This window comes from Orcinus orca, chromosome 21 (genome assembly GCF_937001465.1).
Source record: "Orcinus orca chromosome 21, mOrcOrc1.1, whole genome shotgun sequence".
Taxonomy (NCBI): Eukaryota; Metazoa; Chordata; class Mammalia; order Artiodactyla; family Delphinidae; genus Orcinus; species Orcinus orca.
This window is the reverse complement of record NC_064579.1, coordinates 23,315,176-23,341,004: the sequence shown is the minus strand read 5'-3', so window position 1 is coordinate 23,341,004 and position 25,829 is coordinate 23,315,176. Positions and strand designations below refer to the sequence as shown.

At 42.7% G+C, this 25,829-nt stretch overlaps 1 protein-coding gene across 2 annotated transcripts in view; it reads left to right on the top strand.

Moving 5' to 3' along the window:
- Positions 1-25,829, top strand: part of WWC2 (WW and C2 domain containing 2) — a 163,806-nt gene that overhangs the window by 77,484 nt on the left and 60,493 nt on the right. The window contains exons 2-4 of one of the 2 annotated variants that reach the window (XM_004281746.3): positions 9,045-9,154; positions 19,753-19,956; positions 20,719-20,795. In XM_004281746.3, coding sequence (XP_004281794.1) covers positions 9,045-9,154; positions 19,753-19,956; positions 20,719-20,795 — 391 coding nt within the window. Of the gene's footprint in view, positions 1-9,044; positions 9,155-19,752; positions 19,957-20,561; positions 20,600-20,718; positions 20,796-25,829 lie in introns of those variants that run through there. The other variant, XM_033409268.2, reaches the window with a different exon arrangement.

Below are 25,829 nucleotides of genomic sequence, written 5' to 3'. Positions count from 1 at the left end.
TGTAGTAAAGGTGCCTGAGGTGACTCCTGAGTCTCTGTGGAGGTGGTCAGGCGGGACAGGATTCAGGGGACACTGTGTAAGAGTAGCATTCCTGGGTTACGTGGAATCAAGACTTTAATGGTTTTTTAATACTGCCGAACTGTTTCTTAAAAGGATGTATCAAGTTACAGAATCACCAGCAGTAAACGAAAGTAACTGATTTCCCATATCCTCACCAGAACTGAATTTCATCCTTAGAACAAAGCAAAACAAAACAAAAACTTGGTATCCTAATAGACTTAAAATTAAGCCTTATTATTGTTTTATTTGGCATTTCTTTTTATTATTAGTGAAGTTGAACATTTTCCCATCTTTTTATTATTTTACTTACTCCAAATATTCACTTGGAGTCTTGACGTTGTTATAACTTGTTACTAATTTTTAAAAACAATTTATTGAGGTGAAATTCACACAACACAAAATTAACCACTTTAACGTGAACAATTTGGTGGCATATATACGTTCGCAGTGGTGTTCAACCATCACCTCTGTCTAGTTCCAAAACATTTCCATCACTCCAGTACCCGTTGAGCACTTTCTCCCCATTTGCCCCTCTCCCTAGCCCCTGGCAACCATTGAACTACTTTCCGTCTGCATGGATTTATCTATACTGGATATTTTCTATACATGGAATTATAATATATGACCTTTGTTCTGGCTTCTTTCATTTAATACAATGTTTGGAGGTTCATCCACACTGTAGCATGTATAGGTACTTCATTCCTTTTTATGGCTGAATAATAATATACCACACGTTGTTTATCCATTCATCCATTGATGGAAGTCTGAGTTCTTTCCACCTTTAGACTATTGTGAATGGTGCTGCTGTGAACATGTGCATACATGTAATTGTTCGGGTACCTTTTTTCAGTTCTTTTAGTTATTTGCCTCGGAGTGGGATGGTGGGGTTATGCAGTAATTCTATGGTTAACTCTTTGAGGAACTTCCAAACTGTTTTCTATAGAGGCTGAATCATTTTACATTCCCATCAACAATGCGCAACATTCCCATTTCTCTGCATCTTCATCAACACTTGTTGTTTCTGTTTTTTAAATTATAGCCACCCTAGTGAGTACCTCATTGTGGTTTTGATTTGCATTTCCCTCATGACTAATGATGTTGAATACTTGTTACTATGTATTTCATATATGAGAGAAAATGAGAGAAAAAGAAAACCTTTCTTTTTAAGAACTTATTTTAAAATTATTTAAATGTTCCTTGAGGGAAAAAAAAGTTTACTTAAAATTAAATGAAGTGGCCCAAATCTGAGAATTATTAAGCCATTAATTTTGTCTAAACATTTCATAGTTTTCATAGTAGAGGTATTTGGTTTTTTTTTTTTTTTTTTTTTTTTTGCGGTACGCGGGCCTCTCACTGCTGTGGCCTCTCTCGTTGTAGAGCACAGGCTTCGGACGCGCAGGCTCAGCGGCCATGGCTCACGGGCCCAGGCGCTCCACGGCATGTGGGGTCTTCCCAGATCGGGGCACGAACCCGTGTCCCTGCATCAGCAGGCGGACTCTCAACCACTGCGCCACCAGGGAAGCCCCAATAGAGATATTTCTGAAGCACAGGCTTTTGTCGCCAGGTTCCTTTTTTTAATAAATTTTTAAAATTAATTTATTTTTTGTTGCGTTGGGTCTGATGCGCGAGGGCTTCCTCTAGATGCGGCGAGCGGGGGCTACTCTTCGTTGCGGTGTGTAGGCTTCTCATTGCGGTGGCTTCTCTTGTTGTGGAGCACGGGCTCTAGGCACGCGGGCTTCAGTAGTTGTGGCACGTGGGCTCAGTAGTTGTGGCTCGTGGGCTCTAGAGCGCAGGCTCAGTAGTTGTGGCGCACGGACTTAGTCGCTCCGCGGCATGTGGGATCTTCCCGGCCCAGGGCTCGAACCTGTGTCCCCTGCACTGGCAGGCGGATTCTTAACCACTGCGCCACCAGGGAAGTCCCAGGTTCCTTTTTAAATTCAGTTTGTTTTCCTTTTCTCCATCACCTGGGTGTATTAGGCTGTAATTTGTGCCCTTTAACCAGCGGTTCTCAAAGTGTGGTCCAGGGACCAACAGCATGAGCATCACTGGGGAAGCTGTCAGAAATGCAAATCCTAGTAGGTCAGGCCCCACCCCCGATCTGCTGAGTCAGAAGCTCTGGGAGTGGGCCCGGTAATCTGTTTTAATAAGCTTTTCAGATGAGTGGGATGTGCTCTTAGGTCTGAGAACCACTGCTGTAACTCAACATTTCTGGGCCAGTGTTGTATTAAAGAGCCCTTGTGGGAGATGGCATCCACAATTTTGGCCTTGTTAGCACCAACTTCTCTTTTATTTTTTTAATTTAGTTTCTTTCTTTCTTTCTTTATGTTTTGGCTGTGTCGGGTCTTGGTTGCGGCGCGCGAGCTTCTCTCTAGCTGTGGCGTGCAGGTTTTCTCTTTTCTAGCTGCGGCGCACAGGCTCCAGGGCGCGTGGCCTCTGTAGTTTTGCGGCACGGGCTCTCTCGTTGAGATGCGCGAGCTCAATAGCTGTGGCGCGCGGGCTTAGTTGCCCTGCGGCGTGTGGGATCTTAGTTCCCTGACCGGGCATGGAACCCGAGTCCCCTGCATTGGAAGGCGATTCTTTACCACTGGACCACCAGGGAAGTCCCCCACCTTTTCTTTTTAACTAAAGGAGGCAGACAATATAAACAATTAAATGGAATCCTATTATAACCTCCTGTTTAAGAATTACATACTATATGTATAAATCATATAGTTTTACCTAGAAATTGCTATTCAGTCTACAGATCATGTGAAGAGAGTATTTTTTAAAAGCTGCTTTTGATCTTTGGTCAGATCCCTAAAGAATTTAAGAGTTGCGTGTCCTTGGTGTGTGTTTTTCCTCTCTCCTGTGATCGGGTCTTAGTTTTTACTTCTTTGGAGCCTCTTCTGCGAAGGTTTCTGGTACAAAGGCCCGCGATGACGTGGGCACCGCCATGTACGTGCTCAGGCAGCAGGAGCACTCTGTCCCTCATCTGCAGGGCCGTCTTAAAGCCCAGGCCCACTCCCACCTCCTCCCTCCAGAACTTTTTAAAGGGACTCCTTTCTTGCCATTTCTTCCAGAAATTGGTGGCTAGTTAATCCAAGTAGCATATCAATAGTTAAATCCGTGCCTGGAAGGACAGTAGTGATGGCCACATCCTGCACAGGAATGGAAACTTCATGGCTGGAAACCACAAACTTTGACTAGAGAGAGAGGTGTGTGCGGTACAGTCACAGGCTTGTTTCATTACAAGTAAGTTGGGTTTTTTTTTTTCTTTTTCTTTTTCTTTTCTTTTTTTTTTTTGCGGTACGCGGGCCCCTCACTGCTGTGGCCTCCCCCACTGCGGAGCACAGGCTCCGGACGCGCAGGCTCAGCGGCCATGGCTCACGGGCCCAGCCGCTCCGCGGCACGTGGAATCCTCCCAGACCGGGGCACGAACCCGTGTCCCCTGAATCGGCAGGCGGACTCCCAACCACTGCGCCACCAGGGAAGCCCAAGTTGGGGTTTTTTTATTCCTGCACAGGGTATTCAAAGGGCGATAATAATTGTATCTACTTTGCGGAGGTTTATGGGGATTTAATTCACACATTTATAGACATGAAAGCATGTGTGGTACATGGGAATCACTCAGTGAATGTTTTATATTATTAGGATAATTATGTAAAAATTGACCTTTTTTACATAGAATATTGTTATTGACATTTTTACAAGTAATGTTTGGGTCCCCAAAGCAACAGCACAAGCCGTGTGCACTTTCGAAGGTGATTGCTCACAAATGTTGCCTTTCAGGAGTCTCTTCATGAAGGAATTAGAGAATTAGGTTAGGTGGCATAAGGGAGATTTTAGGTCCTCCAGATCTAAAATCCCTAGGTCAGATAGAGTGAACGGTTAGGAAGCAAATGTCAAAAGAGGAGCCGGGAGATCTGAGGGAAGGCGTTTTGAAGGGTAGGGGGTATTGAGTCCTGTATATCTGTAGGCTGAGGGAGAAGGCATTAGCTATGTGAGAGGAGATTAACCCTTGATAATAACAGATGGAGTGAAGTTGCAGAGCAGGGAGAAGCGGATGGGATTAAGGGCAGGAGATGGGCAGGCTTTTGAGTGGAGGAGAGATATGAGAAACGGAGAGGGGATGGGGCATCCGTGTTCCAGGCGAGCAGACTTGGGAAACAAGATGGCTGTGTTTAAATATTTGAAAGCCCATCACGTGGAGGAGGGATTAAACTGATGCTCTTTGGCACAGTGGGTATAAACTGTAGGAAGACCAGATCTAGAGCCCACGTAGAGGACACCTGTCTGAGCACAGGAGGTCCAAGAGGACATGATGGACTCAGTCTAAAGAAATGAGCCCAGTTAGACGCCACTTACCAGCTAGGAACCCTGCATGAGCCGTTCAAACCCAGGGCAGCAGTCTCCTGAGCGCGTCCATTGCCCCAGGTCCAGGCCTGCCCATCTGGCAGTTCTCTCCTGTCTAATGTGACCCTTTGAGAAGAATTTAAGCTAATTTCCCCAAAGACCCAGAACTAACTGCGTTGCCCTCCTCTGAAGAGGTTTGTATTCTTAAAAGCCGGTTTCTTCCTGCTGCCTCTGTTCACTCATCCCTGGCATTCCCCTCATTTTGTTCCTTTGCGTTGCTGGTTTCCCTGCCTAGGATAGTGATCAAAACAGATAAGAAGTTGTTTTTAGGGGACTAATCAGCAACATTATAAATTAAAATTCCCTCAGAACTATGGAGAGATTTCTGGTATTTTACCCCCCCTGTAAAATTCACATTGTGAATCTCATCTTGAATTCCTGCCCCGTTCTCTTGGAGCAATTCAGGTGGGTTTATGTGGGCCGATTCTGTAGCGATCAGAGACCTAGTCGACCATGCGAACTCTGCCTTGAGTTTCAGTTAAACGACAGCAGCAGCAGATGCTGTGAAGGAAAAATAACTCTTCAGACCTTTAACATTCAAGCTAAACTGTACATTTGGGAGGCTGGAACCGTGGCAAGAGTTTTATTAACCTGAAAATGGTTTTCTCTGTCAAGTGCCGTTTCGTTTAGTGCAATAAGCACAAACTCGGTTGCAGTTAGCGCAAAGTCATCGTTTCTGGATGTGTGCTTGCACACACAGCAGTATTCACCGTCGTGTAATTGGGAAGAGTAAATTCATCTGTGTGTGGCATCTCATGTCACAGGACAGGGATCCGTGGCCTGACAATAAATACTAAATGACAGGTTGTATAAAAGAATGATATAATGCCCACAAGGAGAGGAAATACCTTGCAAAGTTCAAATTTTGTATGTAAACTGTGGCAAAGTGCTGCAGTAAATTGCCATTTTCTTCACATTAGTCACGGTGCAAAGGAAGACTGTTTTCTAAGCAAAGAGTAATCTCTGGAATTTCGCATAAAGATGGTCCGTAATTTCAGGCCTTCTGCATGCTGTTGCTCCTTTGTGGGGAACCAACGAACTCCGTCCATTTTTTACTTCCTTAACATCAAGGTAAGACTGACTGTTTCAGAGGTTCCTTGTGCAAAACAAGAGGAAGGAATTTAGAAGCTAATCAACATTTCTGCTCACCGTATTTGTTCTAAGTCATGTTTGTTTCTAATTTTGGAATACATCTGTTATTTTTGTTTCATGTTACTTCTTAGTATATCATAGTAATATGTTTTCTTTATCAGGATAGCAGTATATTTGAGTGATTCATTTTGTTTGGTATCTGAGAATGTTATTTTATTTATGTTTTATAATTTGGATAAGAATTAAAAATTTGACATTTATAAATATGTATTTAATGGTTTTACTTATTGAGAGGGTGTGGAGAAAAGATCTGTATTTATCCAGATACAGAAAATACAGTATTAAACTGATTTTTGCAGTAACGCCGCAAGGAAGCTTTTACGTTAAAATTCCAGGAATGGAAACGTCTGAATTTTTTTTTAAATTTTATTTTATGTTTTATACAGCCGGTTCTTATTAGTTATCTATTTTATACATATTAGTGTATACATGTCAATCCCAATCTCCCAATTCATCCCACCACCACCCCGCCACTTTCCCCGCCTTGGTGTCCATACGGGAAACGCCTGAATTTTTAACTGAGTTCACTTATAGGTGTAATTCTAGTGTTAGAACAGTGACAGTTAATAAAGTGCTTATTATCTGTTGACCAATAAATAGGAAAAGATGGGTTATTTCCAAGTGTAATCCAGTTACCATAACTTGTAATCATACTGCATGTTCTGAAACTTTTGTGACTTCTAATTCTAAAAGTAATAAGTATATTCATATCATACTCATGCTTAAACATGTTGCTTTGGTGCCAGGACAAAACTTGTGTAATGTCTCTCTTTTGTCATTTATACGTACCATTTCCATGTCTCCTTCTTCTTTATTTCTTTAGGGTTCATGTGCCTTTTAGACAGCAGAGATAGAGGAGTTTAAGGAAAGAGAATCGTCAAGCAGAATGATACGCAAGGGGCTTTGTCTAATCAGGTGGTCGAAGCTCAGTCTTACAGACAGAGTATGAAGACAAGGCCACTTTCCATGGTGTGGGGAGGGTTTTTAAAAATAAATTTATTTATTTATTTTTGGCTGCATTGGGTTTTCATTGCTGTACGCAGGCTTTCTCTAGTTGCGGTGAGCGGGGGCTACTCTTTGTTGCGGTGCGCGGGCTTCACATTGCGGTGGCTTCTCTTGTTGCAGAGCATGGGCTCTAGGTGCGCGGGTTTCAGTAGTTGTGGCTCATGGACTCTAGAGCGCAGGCTCAGTAGTTGTGGTGCACGGGCTTAGTTGCGGCATGTGGGATCTTCCCAGACCAGGGATGGAACCCATGTTCCCTGCATTGGCAGGCGGATTCTTTAACCACTGCACCACCAGGGAAGTCCCAGGGAGTTTTTGATGTACATAGTATCTAATTCCTTTGTCAAAAGAAAACTCAATTTTCCTGCCCAGTTTTTATGATATAAGGTGGGATTTGAGCATAATTCTAAGAGCCAGTTTTGGGACTCAGATTAAGTTCAAATCGACCCCAGGTTTGCAAAGCAAATATGGCAGATTGCCATATTTGGATGCATTGCTTAACATGTCTGAGATTCATTTCACTCATCTACTGCCTATGGAAGCTTTCCACTTATCAGGCATTACACCGTTTGGTTCTCATTTAAGCTTCATGATCTCCCCCAGTCCCTACCTTTTTAAAAAATAATAGATTGGAAAACAGGGGCTTTTCAGGTTAATAACCTGCCCCACGTTGTAAGATGGCAGAACAAGCATTTGAATCCAGGTCCCTTGGATCTCGAATTTCAAGTTCTTAACTTCTGAGCCAAATTCTCTAGAATTACCTGGAAAGCTTGATTAAACATACATTGCTGGGCCCTAGAGTTCCTGATCCTGTAGGCATATACTATACTAGAGGGCCCAAGGATTTGTTTCTAACCAGTTCCCAGATGTGGACGCTGCTGGTTGTGAGGACTAGACTTTGAGAAACACTGCTGTGCCTTGTGCTCCCAGACTTGGTTCCTCTGGAGGGTGAGAGAGAGAATTCACGTGTGATGCTTGGATTCACAGTCACTGACATTTACTGACTGCTGCTTGACCATGTCCCAGACACTTTTCTGAGTTAATCCCTTTTCATCCTCCCATTAATCTTAGCAGGTAGTTAAATTGCAGGGAGAAGATGGGGGGTGTGATCACCACTTAAAATGAAGAGAAGGAAACTGAGGTAGAGAGAGCTGCCCAGTCAGGAGGTCTCACGGTGAGTCAGTGTGGTGACTGAGTCAGCCGGTGTTCGTGAATGCCAGGATCCCTGCAGCCGTCTCCAGAAGCAGATTTCATGCTTAGGGAAGGTTGAGAGAAAAGGAGACACTTCTTTCTTTCATCCCTTGGTGTTTTACGTCCTTGGAGGAGGGCTGTTGGCAGGCCACACCTGGGAAGAAAGGGTTTCCCTCCTTTTCATGTTTTTCTCCCAGCGTTCTGAAGGGTACACGACACAGTTCATTATTCTGATGAAAGTGATGTGATTCTGGGAACGACCTGTATTTCAGTTGCGCTATGAAATCATTGATATTCACTAGCATGGATCACAGAGACTCCAGGTGATGTCATACATAGGAACTGTGCTGGTGGTGCCAGTGCATTAAATTAGCAGAGATGTCACCTGAGGTTGGCCACCCTACAGCAGGGCGGGCACCAGTCTGTGGTGCTGGCCTGCCTGCAGCTGCTTTAACAGCCAGGGAAAATCTCAGATGCGAAACTGAAGGAAGTGAGAGAGAAAATCAACCCATAATTAACTCTGAAACCTGTACTCTGCTTAGGTAACTAGTTTCCGATAAGTTTTAAGGCTTAAAGAGAAAGTTTAAGGCAGTTTCAAAAGGTGAGATCACATTGATAATAGAAATACTTTGTGTGTTTGATTCCATTAAATATTTTGTTGAGAGACTGTTAAGTACAGGTATAAAAATATAAGTATAAAAATAAGATCTATTGTCTCTCCTCTCAAGGAGAGGTCTTTGTGGACCTTGCAGGCGAGTTAATATATAGTAGAGCGTCCAAATCTGAAGTTAGTGTAGCCTGATGCTTACCTCGTCTTAGAGGTACTGGTATGATGATTCCCATGATGCTGGTACTCGAATGCTGGGACAAACTTTTCTCTTCCCTGAGATGGCTATCTAGCTGCAGAGCTCAAGCTAGATTCCAGCCCTCCTGACCCCTCAGCTTGGCGTTCTCCCTGATTTAAGATGGCCTTATTTATTTATTGTACAGATTTGTCTCCCAGTCTGAAGCTGTGAACTTTCCAAAGGGTATTATGACTTACTGCTACTTTTTTGGATATTCATCTCTGCATTTCAGCCTTGTTTTTTTCTTTAAAGATTTCAGACACAGTAGTGCAAACTCTAGAAACAATCAAGAACAAAAAGGAAACGCAGCCTGGACACTTAGCACGTGGGTAGGGTACTGGATTTAAACATACGCGGTTGGATGGAAAGAGTCACCTGTACCTTTATTCTGGTTTGTTACAGGCTGACGAAGCCCTTGTCGTTTGCTGACTGTGTTGGTGATGAGCTGCCGTGGGGATGGGAAGCCGGGTTTGACCCTCAGATTGGTGTCTACTACATCGATCACATAAACAGTAAGTTTTCCTCTTCGGTACGAGCAAGGCTATCGGAAAATCTAGAGTCATACAAAAGAGTAAACATTTTACAAAGTGAATTTCTTTATTTTAAACCCCCGCTTTCCAGTGACTAATATTTAACTGAAATGTCCATTTTGGAGGTTGGGGCATGTGTGTAGAGTTAGGCTGATCGAGCAGAGTGGGAGAAAGGGGTCTGGTCTGCCTGTCTGTTAGGGCCTGAGTTTTCTTCAGCGCACGTCTAGGGCCTGTGGAGACCATGAGCCATCTGTCTCTTCTTTCCATGGCCACTGGGCCTTCAAGGTGGGGTTCCCCCTTTCTTGTCCTTGCCATGGAAAGAGATGGGCACGGGAGCAGCCTGGTCTAATGGCACAGCGGCCTGTGTGCCGGTGGGGTCCAGGGAGGGCTTGACACTCACCAGCGACTCTGGAAGACGCAGCTGTAGCTGTGGCGAGAAGACCAGAACCTCGTCTTGTTTCTGTTTCCTGATTTCTTTGTGGTTGGAAGGGGAGCACCTCTCACCGTAATAGCGTTTAGATCTGTCACTTCCCTGTCATGGTAAGCCGAGGGCAGAGGACCACTGTGGCTGTAAACAACTTTTTAAAACACGTACTTGAAGTAGTATTTTTTGTATGTTTTTTATATTGTGTATGTGTTTATATTTCTGTTTAGCTCTTTAGCCACCCCTATAAAAATTTTATTCAGATGGTCGAGTGTGATACTCGCTGATATTCATTTTGCTTATTTCACTTAAAAATAATTATTTTATTTTTATAGGTTCTTAGGAATACATAATGAATTTATACTCCATTATCTTAATATTCTTAGGTCTATCGATACATTAAAATTTTATTTAATAAGTACTCATTAATATCTTTAGGAATAATGTCATTATAGAAAAGTGTTTTATTTGATGTTCATTTACGAGTGACGGCTTGCGGCTGCCCTTGTCTAGATATAGGATAAAGATTTTGAGAGGCACAAAAAGCCCATATTTATAGCAGTGATCTCTTAGAAATCCAAGAATGTGAAATATGTTCACATCACGTATCGAATTTGTGAAAATATCCTTGCACAGATTCCCTGTCAGTCTCTTTCTTTACCTGTGCAAATACTCCTTTCCCAGCATGACTGGGAAGGTTCCAGAAGTGACTGGGCTGCTCCGCTCTGAAGTCTGCAGAGGCCGAAGGCCGTGCGGCGGACGGCCAATCGGGTGGGAAGGCTGCATGTGTGCCTCCAAGTGACCTAGTGTGAGGCTTCAGTGAAAGTGAGTTGAGATGAAGGACTCACTTCCAGTAATTTACACTGAAACGGGGTGCTCTGCCTAGAAGACCACCAAGCACGGATAATAAAATGCCCACCCCACCCAGAGGCAGCCAGGGAGCCAGAGAAGCTGACTCTTGAGAAGCCCAGCATGCTGAGTGTTGCTTATGCCTTGGGGCGGGGAGTGTACAGGTAACAGTGTGAGTAGCTTAGTTGTGGTGGAATAGGTTCGAGGGCTGTGACATTGTCTAATTCTCACAGGTAGGTGAGATAGAGGGGTTGAAAGGAGCAAGGTCTTGGACGTATTAAGTCAGTTTTTCAACGAAAAGACGTATGGTTATTTAAATCTCACTTTTATACTTATTTTATATGGATAAAAGATTAGCTTTTTTTCCTTAAATAATATTTAGGGAACCAGAAACAAACCTTCCTCTCCTAATTCGATGGAAATAAGTTCTCGTGGCACCAAAATGAGAAAATTAATTAGCTCAACTTCCCTCCCACTGCCGACAGTCTCTTCAGCTTCTAAACCCACCTCCAGGGCTCTCTTTTTTTTCTCAGTGGAAGAGGTATTCTTCTGAATCACCCACCTCAACCCCCAAGACCCCGCTTAATAACTTCTATGTCCCATCCTTCTCTCCTAGGTAGTATCTTTACCAGTTATTTTCTGGTTTTAAAAATTTCTCCCAGGCTTCCCTAGTGGCGCAGTGGTTGAGAGTCTGCCTGCCGATGCAGGGGACACGGGTTCGTGCCCCGGTCCGGGAAGATCCCACATGCCGCGGAGCCTGCGCATCCGGAGCCTGTTGCTCCGCAACGGGAGAGGCCACAACAGTGAGAGGCCCACGTACCACCAAAAAAAAAAAAAAATTTCTCCCACCATTTCAATTTCTAATGGTTCTTTCAGCTTAGTATTTAAACACTGGAGACTCTCAAAATGAAACCAAACCAAAACTACCAAAAGAAAAAACAAATAATAACAATCTCTCCCCCCCCTCTCATTCTCACTCTCTTGCTCACTCCTACTTGAAACAATCTTTCAACCCCCATCCCTTGCAGCATGTCATCTGTTTCCCCTTCACCGGGAAACTCACTAAAAGCCACACACAGCCCCCGTGGACTTCCCCTTCCTCCATTGTTGGCCATGATTTCACACAAACGCTCTTGCCGAGGTCACCTGAGACCCCACAGGTGACGGAATCCCAGCGCCCCAGCCTGTCTTCCTTGGCCTTGATCTGACAGATCCCTGCCCCCACGGGCTACTCCCTCTTGCTCTTTACCCCTTTGGGTTTCATGACACCTTCTGTTGGAATTTATTTGGCATACCTGGCTGCTCCTGCCGTTTTCTTTTGCCCATCTCTTCTTCTCCTGTACCTGGTATCAGGATTTCTGTAATCGTCTTCTCTTTGCAGCCTGCAGATCTCCTTGGGTGATGGCCACATTTGTCTCTTAGGGCTCGTCCGGAGTTCCAGATGCGTATATTTGATTCCTTACTGTGAGGCTCTTTCCAGTCTGCCCCACTGGCCTCCACTTTCATCTCCCGCCCTGTCTTTCCCTGGCACGGGATGACGCTCCAGTTGTGCCTTGTGCTTCCTTGGCTTTCTGCCTTTCTTTGCATTTGTTGGTTCTAGCCCTGGTCACTCTCTGCGCAGCCCCCAGGCCTTCCCTTTTGGCCGACTGCCATATCCTTCTAGGGTCCGTCTGCTCGGTCCGTCTGCCCACTGTTTCCCAGAGGCCTTCTCTGGCACCTGACCCTCCACCTTGCAAGTCCCCACCCCATTCTGAATTAGTTGCCCCGTGCAGGTATTTCTTAGTACCAGGTGCTTAAGGATTTTAAAATAGCACTTGTTATATTGCATTTAAATTATTTATTTGTATGTTTTTCCTTGCTAAATTGTGAGCTTCTTGTGCACAGTGACTGCATCTTTATTTCTCTATCTTTGGGTGCCTGGTATGATGATAAACTCTTACATGTTAGAACAAAGAAGAGCTTTATTGTTTAACTCACAGATTAAAAGCTTTCTGTTTGTTTTGAAAGAAGTTGAAGTGCATTTCAGTTATAAATTATGCTTCAGAAAGCACTACTCTGAATACTTCAAAACTTGATTGTCAGAACATACATGTTTAAGTCTCGCATTTTGCTTTGGTACAGTAATGGTACCCCAGTGACCTGATGGATTTACTGTGCCCTAAAGTGCCCCTATTACCCACAGCAGGTAGTTTTCCCACTAAAAAGGACCTGGTCCGTTATCTCATTAATCTTAAAGACATTCCTATGAAGTAGTTAGGGAGCAAATTGTATTATCTTCTCTTAACAGCTGGTCTACACATATGTTGTGTCTTGACATTGTATAGTTTCAGCATTATTTTCTCCTTATTTCAATAAAAAAATGAAATTAAGACTGCTTGGCTGTTTAATACTATTTCTATGTAACACTGTTAAATATCTAGAAGGAAAAGTTTTGACCTTGACAGTGATAGTTATTTTAGGCCCTAAGTGTTTTGTGATAGAATTCACCTTTTAGTGGCTGTGTGTGCGGAGTCGGGGTGTAGATATTGATGGGGGTGTTTGTAACTAACTAGAAGGTAATTATGAAGTACTGTTTGTAAGGTTTTGATATTATCACTACAACCAGAAGCAAATCACTTTTTGATAGGGTCAGAGTTGTACTTAACTTTTTTGTCTTTTAGTAATTAAGGTCTTATTTACATATAAGAAAATGCACAGATTTTAAGTACGTATTTCAATGAATTTTGACAAATGTATACTCCTTTGTAGTTGCCAGCCAATCAAGATACAAGATATTCTCACCCCGCCCCCAGAAAGTTCTTTCCTGCCCCTTGCCCGTCACCCCCTCCCCACTGCTGCAAATTGCTTTGATTTCTATCATCACACCTTAGCTTTGCCTGTTCTAGAATTTCATATAAATGGAGTGTGTGTTCAATTTGTGAACGGAATCTTTTACTCACATTATTTTTAAGGAATATACTACTGATACACACAATATCACAGATGAATATTCATGGTACACATATCTTATATATCCATAGCCAGGATATATAAGAACTCCTGGAAATCAACATTAAAAGGACAAACAAACCAATTTAAAAACAGGCAACAGGGCTTCCCTGGTGGCACAGTGGTTGAGAGTCTGCCTGCCGATGCAGGGGACACAGGTTTGTGCCCCGGTCCGGTAAGATCCCACATGCCGTGGAGCGGCTGGGCCTGTGAGCCATGGCCGCTGAGCCTGCGTGTCTGGAGCCTGTGCTCCGCAATGGGAGAGGCCACAACAGTGAGAGGCCCGCGTACCGCCAAAAAAAAAAAAACAGGCAACAAACATAAATAGACAGTTCCTCAGCTCTCCTCTCTCATCTTTCCCCATGCTGTCTCGGAGAGATTGGATGGTGTGTTCTTCATATTACCCTGAATCAAACTCCTCTATATTAGCTTTGAAGCAGCACATGTGTTCAGGTTTGATGAAAGTTCCTCAGGTGTATATGCTATTTAATATGGAGTTGTTTCCTTTGGGAGAAACGAAATAAATTTTTGACCCTTCTACTTCATCTCTGATTTATTTCATCCTTTATGTTTTCCTAGGAGGATAAACTGTTAAGATATATATTTTTTTTGCGGTACGTGGGTTTCTCACTGTTGTGGCCTCTCCCGTTGCAGAGCAACAGGCTCTGGACACGCAGGCTCAGCGGCCATGGCTCACGGGTGCAGCTGCTCCGTGGCATGTGGGATCTTCCCGGACCGGGGCACGAACCCGTGTCCCCTGCATCGGCAGGTGGACTCTCAACCACTGCACCACCAGGGAAGCCCTGTTAAGATATTTTATAAAGAAAAAATTTAGATACTTAAAATATCCAAGTAGAACATATTATGCTGGTAGTGATACTAACACTTATTAGTTAGCATCACTGATAAGTGATAAGTTACATATTTCATATAGTTGTCAAGTTCAGGGACCTCTTCTTAGTCACAGTCATCCGTCTCTTCCCCCTGGATGTAGAGCTGACATAGATAACCACGCCTTTCTTTTTAAACCTGTTGTTTTCCTCACTTCACTGTTCCTTCTTTCTCTCCTCATTTGCCTCATATTCCTTTTGAGAGTCCCTGTATCCTGTCACTCCCCGAAGATGTGGCCTTACCAACCTCCCCCAGCATGCTGTCCTTTATCTACAGCAGTACCATCCTTTGCCATTACTATGTTAATGACCCTTCTATCTGTCTATCTGACTCTGATTGTCCTAATATTTGTCAAACATTTCCAATTGTAGGACACTGCTACCTATTTTGCCATTGAAACTTCAAAACAAACAAGTACAAAATGGGATTCTTCAGTTTTCCCTTTGACTTCATTATTTTTTGAAACACAGTCCTCATGGTTACTGAGTTGAAAAATGTAGAATCATCTTGTCAATTCTTGTTGATTTTTTCCTCTATATTTTCAGATTTGCTCCTTTAGCCTCATTTTCACTGCCATTTTCCTAATTCAGACCCTCATTGCCTTGTGCCTTTTGTTCCTTTCCCGTTAAAAAATATATATATATATTTTGTTTGTTTGTTTTTGTTTTTGTTTTTGCGGTACGTGGTCCTCTCACTGTCGTGGCCTCTCCCGTTGCGGACCACAAGCTCTGGGCGTGCAGGCTCAGCGGCCATGGCTCACGGGCCCAGCCGCTCCGCGGCATGTGGGATCTTCCCGGATCAGGGCACAAACCCGTGTCCCCTGCATTGGCAGGCAGACTCTCAACCACTGCGCCACCAGGGAAGCCCTAAAAAATATTTTTTAATAGAAGTAATAGATATGATAGGAGAAAAGTAGAAAATGTGGGTAAATAAAAGGAAGAAATTATCTATATTCATACTACTCAGAGATAATCAAGTATTCTAAATCTTGTAGTGTGTATACTTCCAGACTTTTTCATATTGATACACACACACACACGCACACACACACACATGAGTGTTCAATATATTGTATACATCAAGTGGGATTATATTACATACATACAGTTTTATAAACTGCTTTTTTTAACTTATTGTATAATCTTTCATTCAAAAAATTTTCTGCACAATCATATCAACTCTTTTGATAATAGAACCTCACATTTCTCTCAGATGATCCTCCTAAAATATAGCTAAGATCCTTTCATGCCCTTACTTAGAGCCTTTCTACCGCATACTGTTGCTTACAAAATGAGTTTCATATTTATTAACCTGGCGTTCGAGAAACCATCTAGTCCCTCCTGGAGTATTGGGGAAGAAGTGAGAACGTAGAGCAGAATTCTAGTACCACCATCACTAGCAGAACAAAGAGAACAAGTGAAGCACCATATCCATTCTGAAGGGCATGGCCGCAGCTACTTAGAGAAGGCGCTTTAAGCTCATAACCCAAAGGATGAGTAAGTTACCAGTCCTGGAGAACACGGGGAGGGGGTAGGCTTTGGGAGTTTGGAGGAGAAACTGCCTGGAAGAAGGAAGACCCACAAGTAAAGCCAGAGGTCTGAAGAGGCCTCAGGAAGCAGGACTCAATGAAGGAAAGAAAAGAAATTCCGTGCGGCTGAGGCTGGTGTGAATGAGGCTGGGGAAAACGGCTGGAGCGGCAAACAGGGGTTTGGTCCTTGAAGGGCCTCTTGTCTGGGACCTTTCAAAGCCCTTCTTAATCACTGCCTGTTCCATGGGACCTTACTTTTTCAGCCAGAGGAAACTCCCGTGTCTCTAAACTTCTGTGGCACTTGACCTTTCTCTTCTCGGGGCTCTCGCCATTTTCTACCGTATAAAACAGTTGTTGTCATTGTTGTTGTTTTAATTCCTGTGTCACAATTTCTTCTATACTTTATAATTTCTTTGGAAGGAGGGATCATACCTGAACATCCTGTTTTCCCTAGTGCATGCAGTAGATGCTCAGTTGTCTGTAGAACAAACAGATAAGTAAACATAGCAGATCGTGTCTATAAAGGAAGATAAGGAGAGTTACTCATATTCATTTCATTCATTCTTCCTGAGCACAGCAGAAAGAATAGAAATGTGCATGAGAGACAGAAATAATATTCCTTTGAAGAGTCTAATGTTATCTCCCCTGATAAGCTCTTGTAACTCACAACGTGTTCTCTATCTATAAAGTTCCACATCTATAAAACTGATGGAATGTGAATTCCCTTGAGGTGCGTGACATTTTAACAGTACTACTTTAACTACTTCTTTCATATAGTAGACAACATGCAAATTATATTGCATTATAATACAGTGATATCCCAAGGCCACCAGGTCTTAATAAAAAAATACCACGTTTGTATAATATACCTTTTTGAGTATTTACATTTAATAAATATTCTTCACAGATCTATTCAGCAAATATAACTGATGGAGATGAAGCACAATCTTGCTTTGTGAAGGCTTCTTCAAAGATGCCTCTGGGAACCCACTTCTGTAGTTCATATTTGAATGGGGCGGTATATTGGAAATGTCAGTGTTTCCTGCTGAGTCTCTTGTAGCATCCAGTATTTAAACCAGTCGACTGGAGTGTTTCTGCTGATGTATCCAAAGCAAATGCTGATAGTTTATTATTATTATTATCATTGTACTTTATTCATTTAAGTGTCAGTCAGTGTTACTTTCAGGGTTTTGTGGCAATTTAGCTGTTGACAAGCATTTTATTGAAAGGATGCCAGTTCGCCAATATGTAGGGAACTATGATTAGGTAAAACCTCCAAAGATATTGAGAGAGAACTGGAAGTGTGTATCTTGCTGTAGCTGTTATAATGTAGGAACATTTCAAGTTTTTCATGCACATTTTCAGTTTGTATCATCTCTTTATTTGGTTAGTTTCCTAGTTATATATCTCACTGTAACAGGTTGCATTTATTATCTCGTTGTTTCTTCGGGCGCTGAAGCCAAGCAAGGCTGAGCCAGGTCCTCTGGCTCCAGGTCTCTCACAGGGTGTCCTCAAGGTGTGAGCCAGGCTGTGTCACCCCCAGGCATGACCGGAGGAGGCCTGCTTCCAGGCTCACTCGTGTGGTGGCTGGCACGATTCATTCAGTTCCTTGTCTGCTGCCGGCTGTCACCCCCCTCTCCTCGCTACGTGCATAGGATGGCGTGTAACCTGGCAGTTGGCTTCACTAGAGCAAAAAAGCCAAGGAGGGCCAGGCAGAGAGGGCATGACGGCGGTCACAGTGACACCAGTCTCGGTGTGCTCTTCGTTCGAAGCAAGTCGCGCACGCTAGCCGGTATTCAGGGGTGTGCACAGTAGGAGGTGAGGATTATTGGGGGTCATCCCCAGTTAAGACCATAAATTTCTGTTTGTTAGAGGATGAATTCTCTGTGCTTTGAGTCAGTTTGCATTCGTATATAGAAATATTGGAAATGAATGTAAATATTACATGTTTGGATAGCCAGAGACCTGAGTTATAAGGAATATTTAAAATGGAGACGTTTAGGCTCTTATTGGCTGATCACTGTCTACTCTCCGTGTTGCCCAGACGCCGAGCCTGCCCCTTGCGACGATGCCCTTGAAGATTCTTGGCTGGGGGGCTGTCTGTCCAGCACTGCCCCCTCCTGCATATCTTCTTTGGACATTGACTCTAGTATTTTTCCCCACAATTACATGAGATTTGCCTCTTTTGCACATTGAAGTATTTACATCTTTAAAAATTCGTGTTCCGAATACTCACTACTTTAGAGAAAGCGCTGATGTTTTCTCTAACCACTGACGGAAGGGAGGGCTGTAGGTCTGAGGCAGTGGTGGCGGTGCCCCTGGCTGACCCAGGCCTCCCTTGGCCCGAAGGGGACCCAGGCTTCACGTCTGAACCACTGTAGTGTTATCACTTATCCCTGGAGACCAGATTAAACATTTCCAGAGCCAGCCTGGCCGCTGGAGATAATTGTGGTCACAGCAGATCGTCTACTATCATTCTCTGCATTTTGACTCACTGGAGTCCTTAGGGGCAACCAGAAATACCGAGTTGGGGTACATTAAGGTTGAGAATCACACACAAAGCATTTTGAAGACAGTACACACCACTGGACATTCCAGCAAATTGATAAGTTAATTATCCAATCCTAACTTGTCAGGAAGAGGTAGGTCCTCATGTTCATGCAGTGGCCAGCCGTATGACCCATCTGTCTTGATTGTACCTGGGATTTAATTTCTAGAGATGGCTGAGTGACAACACAAATAGGTCAGTGCCATCGAAAGAAGTTGTACTACTTACAGTTCCCAAGAGAGGGGGGCCACATCACACCATGCAGGGCCACGTGGGGAAGCACCTGGGTCTGTCAGGAGGCACAAGGAGCGAAGGGGAAAGCATGGGCCAGAGCCTTCATTTTGGTTCCCTCTGGGAGGAGTGGGTGAGGCAGGGGAGGCAAGTTTGAGCAAGTTTAGGATGGGATGTTTTGAATAATTCGTAATTCCATGCAGGAGGCAGTATGTGAGCTGTTGCAGAGCATAGACTCTCAGCCACAGCCGCTCATGGGAATCACTGGAGGAGCTTGTAAACCTGCCATTGCCTGGGTTCCACCCACAGAAACTCTAATTGGTCTGGGATTTATTTTAGAGCTCTCTAGGTGATGCTAGTGTGCAGAAGTGCAGAACCAAGAACTGTGCCTTAGGGTATTCTCCTTAACCCGTGACCGGGGTTTGGTCTTTGTGTTTGTTTGTTTTAAAATTTCTGAGCTATTATGGACTAACTGATATTTTTGTAAAATAACAATAAAAATGAATTGGAAAAGTTGAAAAAAATGCAAAATGCAAGGCCCGGTATTATTATTATTAGAGTCAACAGATATAACTGTATGAAATTGCTGTAAACATTTCAAAATGTTTACTCTTGATATCTGTACTTATTGTCACAGACACGTAACAGAGTTTACGGACCGGCGCTGGTCTGCAGACCACACTTTGAGTACTGCTGATGTAGAGGGCAGCCTGGCAAGAGTCCTATACTGAGTGAACAGAAGCATGGGAAGCAGGTTGGGTTCAGATCATACAGGGCCATAAAAGCTTGGCTTTTATTCTGAAGGTACTGGGGAGCCAGACAGTTCTTGAAAGGAAGGACCTGAGCACAGCCCTGCTGCTGTGCTTACCTAGGCAACACTGTGTCTGAGGGATTGGCAATGAGGATAAACTGCTGACAAGGACCTGAAAGGGGTTGGATGGGGAGGCACTGGGTAAACTAAAACAGAAACTATCACACTTCTGGCGAAGTCACTTTATACCACTAATAAACTACTTAAAGGAGGTAAGAAATAAAGATGGCTACTTTTTTGAAAGCTTAAATAAATAGACAAAAAAAAAATCATTCAATTCTGAAGAGTAACCCACCTAATATACTTTCAGAAACCACGCAGATTGAAGATCCAAGGAAACAATGGAGGGGGGAACAGGAGAAAATGCTCAAGGACTATCTGTCCGTGGCTCAGGATGCCCTCAGGACGCAGAAGGAGCTGTACCACGTGAAGGAGCAAAGACTGGCCCTGGCCCTGGATGAATACGTCCGGTTAAATGACGCCTACAAGGAAAAGTCGAGCTCTCGCACCAGCTGTAAGTACAGCGTGGCTGTTCAGACCTGAGAAATGGGGACCAAGTCGTAGGTAATAGAAGGCCACTTGGGTTTCTGTGGGACTTTGTTCTGAGTCCTGTTCCTTCCCGGGCAGGAAGAGTCCCTCAGAGCCACGTGAGGCTGAGGGCACACATCAGATTTCTCAGTAAAACCCCTTGACCCCATTCCAGATAAAAGTCTCCTCAGTGGGGGATTAATGTTTACCTTTTCAGATCCGGGCAAATAATTTGGCCCTTGTGCTACTCTTGTACAATGTTTGCAGTGGGACTAAACTAAAACTGGAGCTATCAACTAGAATGAAGTTTCTGTTGAACACCTGAGTTGACCGACCTCTCTCTCATCTCAGAAATTGATAATCTGGAGCTGGTCTTGTTTAAAGAAGCATCTGTGATGGGCCCAGAAGTTCTACTTAAATTACAAGTTTCTGGATAATGCAAAGCTCTGATAAACTGGGTCTGCAATAAGATTCTCTAAGATTTTATCCATAGATATAAAATTCAGAGGAAAATGAGGCGCTGGGGTCTTTATAACATTCCTTTTTCTTGAAAAAAATTATAAAGGTTTGAAGATGACTTTTTATATTTAGGTGTCTGATGAATGACAGTAAAGGAGTTATAAAGTTAAGTAAGTATCCACAGAAGCATGTAAATCTTGTTGTTTTTAGAGTTTGTAAATTCCAAGTTGACAACTAGTTATGCAACTTGTACAAGTTACTTTTTTTTTTTCTTTTTTCCCTTTGAAAGTATTCTCAGGATCTTCATCCAGTACTAAATATGACCCTGATATCTTAAAAGCTGAGATCTCCACTACGCGATTAAGGGTAAGACTTTTTTATTGTGGTTCTTCGTGGAACGTATGCCTAGAATCTGGAAGGGGACTTGGTGGTCATCTGCCCTCTCCATTCAATGCAGGAACCCTTTCATTTATCCTCGATGGGTAGTCTTTCTGCTTTTGTTAGAACGTGTGAGTGATTGAGATTGTTCTTTCTATTGAGAGAGAGTGTGTTCCTTTTCTGGGCAGTTTTATTATTTGCAGTTAGTATACTGCATCAAAATTTGAGTCTGGAAAACTTACTTTTCCTTATTGTGCTGAAATACACGTCCAGAGTTGAGCCTAGTTGCTCTTTCATCAGACAGCCTAATATTTCAAGATGCCCACGGTTCACATCACCACGTCACTTCCTTTTCTAGTGCCTCACACTTCCTCATGGGTTGTTTGCCCATCTTCACCCTAAATCTTTTTGACCACACTGCTGTTAAGGTCACAGCTTGTTTACCCTTGACTTTTGGAGTCTTACAGACTGTTCACCAAGTAAACAAACTCATGCAACCAATACATAGGTCATGAAAGAGATTATTGCCATGACCCCTGAAGCCCCCATGGTATCCCCTCATCATCATCCTTCTCCCTAAAGGTGACACTAGGTGACCTTTATTTATTTATTTTTGCGGTACGCGGGCCTCTCACTGCTGTGGCCTCTCCCGTTGCGGAGCACAGGCTCCGGACGCGCAGGCTAAGCGGCCCTGGCCCACGGGCCCAGCCGCTCTGCGGCACGTGGGATCTTCCCGGACCGGGGCCCGAACCCTTGTTCCCTGCATCGGCAGGCGGACTCTCAACCACTGCGCCACCAGGGAAGCCCACTAGGTGACCTTTATTGGCAATACTCTAAGTTGATTTTCTGCCTGCTTTGAACTTTGTGAAATTGGAATGCTACCTCATGGATTACTGACGGCTTCTTTTGTTCAACATTTTGAGATTCATCTACATTCACTTTTATTGCGGTAAAGCAGTCCACTTTCGTATAGATACCATGAATTCTTTATTTCTTCTACTGTTGACGTACATCAGCGTTTATTCGAATTGCTGGTAATTAAAAATTATGCCTTAGTGTACGTGTCTACTACACATGTCTTTGGGTGCACAGATGTACACATTTTTGTTGGTTATGCACCTAGGAGTGGAATTGCCGTGTCAAAAAATGTACATAGCTTCAACTCGAGCAGATACTGACACACGGTTTTGGCCCTTGTTACTTTCTAATATCTGCGCTTAAAGCTCTAAATTATTTTCTGTGCATGGCTTTTGCATACATCCCATAGGTTTTGAATTTGTATTTTTATTATCAGTCAGTTCAAAATATTTTCTAATTTCTTTATAATTTCTCATATGAGTATATTACTTAATTTTTAAACCGGTTAGGATTTTCTTATCTTTTATTATTGGTTTCAGCTTAATTCCACTGTGTGTTTTCTCAATTCTAAAATTTCTATTTATTTTTTGTTTCTAGTTACTTGCCCCAATTCTGCATGTTGATATAATAATTTTTTTGAATGAAATAATCACAGTTGTTTGAAAATTCCATGTCTTCATTAGTATAATATCTAGATTCCCTGTATGTTGGATTCTTCGGTCTGTTTTTTTCTCTTGATTTTTGGTCAATATTTGACATCTCACAGCTGCTTACTTTTAATTAAGAGCCATATGAAAGAGAATAAAGATCATTTGAGGTTTGGGATGATCTTGTTATCCTTCAAAGAGGATTTAGTTTTGCTTCTTATAGGCCGTTAGTCCAGGGGTAGATAGTTTTAATTCAGTCAGGGTTTGAGTTTTCTGAATTCTGGGCTTCCTTCATTTTTCTCAGAGTGGGTCTATTTCCAGTCCACCCTTTCTCTTAGGGCGGAGCTTTTCAGAATCCCAGTTGAACTCCTGGGCTGTTTCCTGAGGGTCCCTTTGCCGGATTGAGGCTGGATTCCAGTCTCTCCCCGAAACCTGTCAGCTCTGTGGGACAGCCGGTGCTTTCTGTGTGTCAGGCTCTCTCGGTCACTACATTCTCCCAGCTTTTCACTTTCCCTACACATATGCAAATGCCTCAAAAGGAAAAACAGTGCCAAGTTTGGATCTTGACTATGGGCTTCCCTTATTTGCCTTAGTCGTTCGCCAGTGTCTTCAAATAGATGTTCTTTTTTGTTTTGTTTTACCTCACAACTTTTCTATCGTTCTCAGAAAAAGAGTGTGAAAAAGTTCGTCTATACTTTCTGGAAGCAAACCTCTCTTCAGTCTGGATTTCTGGGTTTCACTTATGGAAGTCATTGTTAGAAGTGTTCTTTTCTACCATAAACAACCCTTACTCTGTCAATCCACCTTTATTTCTCTGTACGTTCCTTAAGAATCTCATGGGCTGGTTTGTGGGATCCTTGCTGCTCCATGTCTACCATGTGTGTACATTTCTGTGATCTGCTAGGCAGATACCTTATCTAAAAAAGGCGGGGGGGGGGGCGGAGAATGAAGGTATTTTGTCAAAAGTTACTCTTGCTAAACTTCAGTATTCCCTTGAGTTGTGCACTTCTCAAGAAGTTATTACTTATTATTACTGCCCTTTGAAATTTTAAACATTTTTCACAGTTCTTTTCTTTGTAAGACATATTGTAAATGGAATACCTCAACAGGCTGTCATAATCTGTCCATTTAAATGCTATTTTAGGAAAGATGCAAACTAAGGGAGGGATTTAAAATCAAAAGTACATATAGGATATCTCACACAAATAACGGTTAGAAGGAAATGGAGCCCCGTCTCACTGGGGGAGATCCCAGAAGATCCCAAGTAGTCCTGTCCCCTGCACATGTCTCCCAATGCAGCAGAATCCCTCAGACAAAGCTTATGTTGTGCCAGGTTTAATGTGCTCTTAATATCAGAAGCCTGTGTTTCATGTGTATGGCATCACTGTGGGACCACAAAGGTGAGTCAGGAAGGAGTGCCTTCCCCACGAAGGTGCTTCCCTCAAGAAGAGGTAGAAGACATTCATAATAACTGTAATGAAAGATGAGAGCATCTCTTTCATTAGCGAATAGGCACTTGTTTAACACTTCCTGTCAGTGCAAATGCCTTTTTTTTTTTTTTTTTTTTTTTGTGGTACGCGGGCCTCTCACTGTTGTGGCCTCTCCAGTTGCAGAGCACAGGCTCCGGACGCACAGACTCAGTGGCCATGGCTCACGGGCCCAGCCGCTAAGCGGCATGTGGGATCTTCCCGGACCAGGGCACGAACCTGCGTCCCCCACATCGGCAGGCGGACTCTCAACCACTGCGCCACCAGGGAAGCACGCAAATGCCTTTTTATAGAAATACTTCCTTAGCACATTGGCCCTTGTGGTCCATGCTCTATTGTGATGTTTTGAGCTGTGTCATGGTTTGAACATGGCGGGGCAGATGGTTCCCTCTCTCTGTCATTTGAGCACTTCTTGGCCAGGTGGCTCTTCCCCAGCCATTCAGAAGCGGCTGGATAACTTGAGCAGAGTTTCATGGATTTTGATAACCTAGTTTTTCTTGGCTTGCCTATCCTGTAGAATCCCTGCATATACTAGTCCCTTTCACAAAGTAGTGCCGCAGAAATAGTAACTCATGAATTAGCTAACTCTTCATTGCTTTGGTGTCTCAGGGGACCTGCCTGCATTTTTCGTCATAGTAACAACTTTTCAGATGAAGTCAAGCACTGGCCTCATACTTCATTATTTTACTGTAACAATATTAGTAGGTGCTTCATTTGTTTTATTGAATTACAGCAAATGGGTCAAGCATTTGAGAATCAGGTATTTAGGAACATCTGTCTAAAGCATCTGCTTTGTATTATTTTATATTATGGTCATAGATGTTGGTGATCATTGGGCTGTAGTTTCCTCCTCGGGCTAATAGGATAACGGTATTTCCTGGCATCTTATTCCTAGTTGTTGAAATGGAGAAATGAATAAATTAATGCCGTTTTAGTAATATATTCATAACTTTTAGAGGTGGGTGTTTAATTTCTTGAGAAAATCTATTTTTTTAGGAAGAGGAATGTAAAAAATTTTACACCAAAATTTATTATTTCATTCGTTCATTATAGATACTTAGGATAAGGAATGGTGTATCTTATAACAACTCAACCTTCAATTCAATTGATATTTTAAAAAATTTATATCCCAGATTACAAGTAGGTAAGATATGGTGAAAATTGGATGTAGAAAATTTTTGCTGAATTTTGATTAAGTTTTTACTCTTGTTTATCAAACTGAAATAAAATGTTGGAAATGTAAAGGTATAAATTTCTTTAGAAATACAAATGTGTTTGAGAAATTTATTGAGCACCACAGCATATGATCTGATGTAACTTTTAATTTTGTCAAAAAGGAAACAAACGCTCCTCTGGTTAAATTATTTGCTCTCCACGCCAAATACATGGCTGGTTAGTGGGCATTGCTGTTGATAACAGGGTGCTGTCTTTATTCTCAGATATATTTATCCCCACATTGTTAATATGAATTCACTTTGAATTATTTTTAGCAATGGTGATGGACTTAGAAAAGCCATCCACAATCTCACCTGTTTGCAGTCTTGGGCACAGATTTTAAAAGAATGGCAGTTGAATGTAAGGGTTAGTTTGTAACTGTGTAACTGTGAATGGAGTTATTAGCTCATGTGCACATCAAACTATGACACTTTAACCAGTGATGTAACTAACATACAAAAGTCATAGCAGTGTGCTTCAGATGAAAAGAAATATGCCTTCTGAGAATGCAAATTGCTACAAATAAGGATTGTCTCTTGATTAGACATGAGTGATGTCTTTATACTTAGCTAACATCCCAAGTTCTTTCAGCTCCAATTTCCTGATCTCAAGGTTTTGAAGGAGATAGAGCAATACTGATTTGCAGTAGCAAACTGTACATCAGAAATGGTTATTCTTTTAAGATATCCAGAAATGAATTTATGTTGTAGTTGGTGTTGGGTTTGAAAATAGTACAACAGTCTTCATGAAGTTTGAATGAAATGAAGAATGATATGACTTGATTCACCTTCACTAAAGAAGCAAGACTGAAAGAG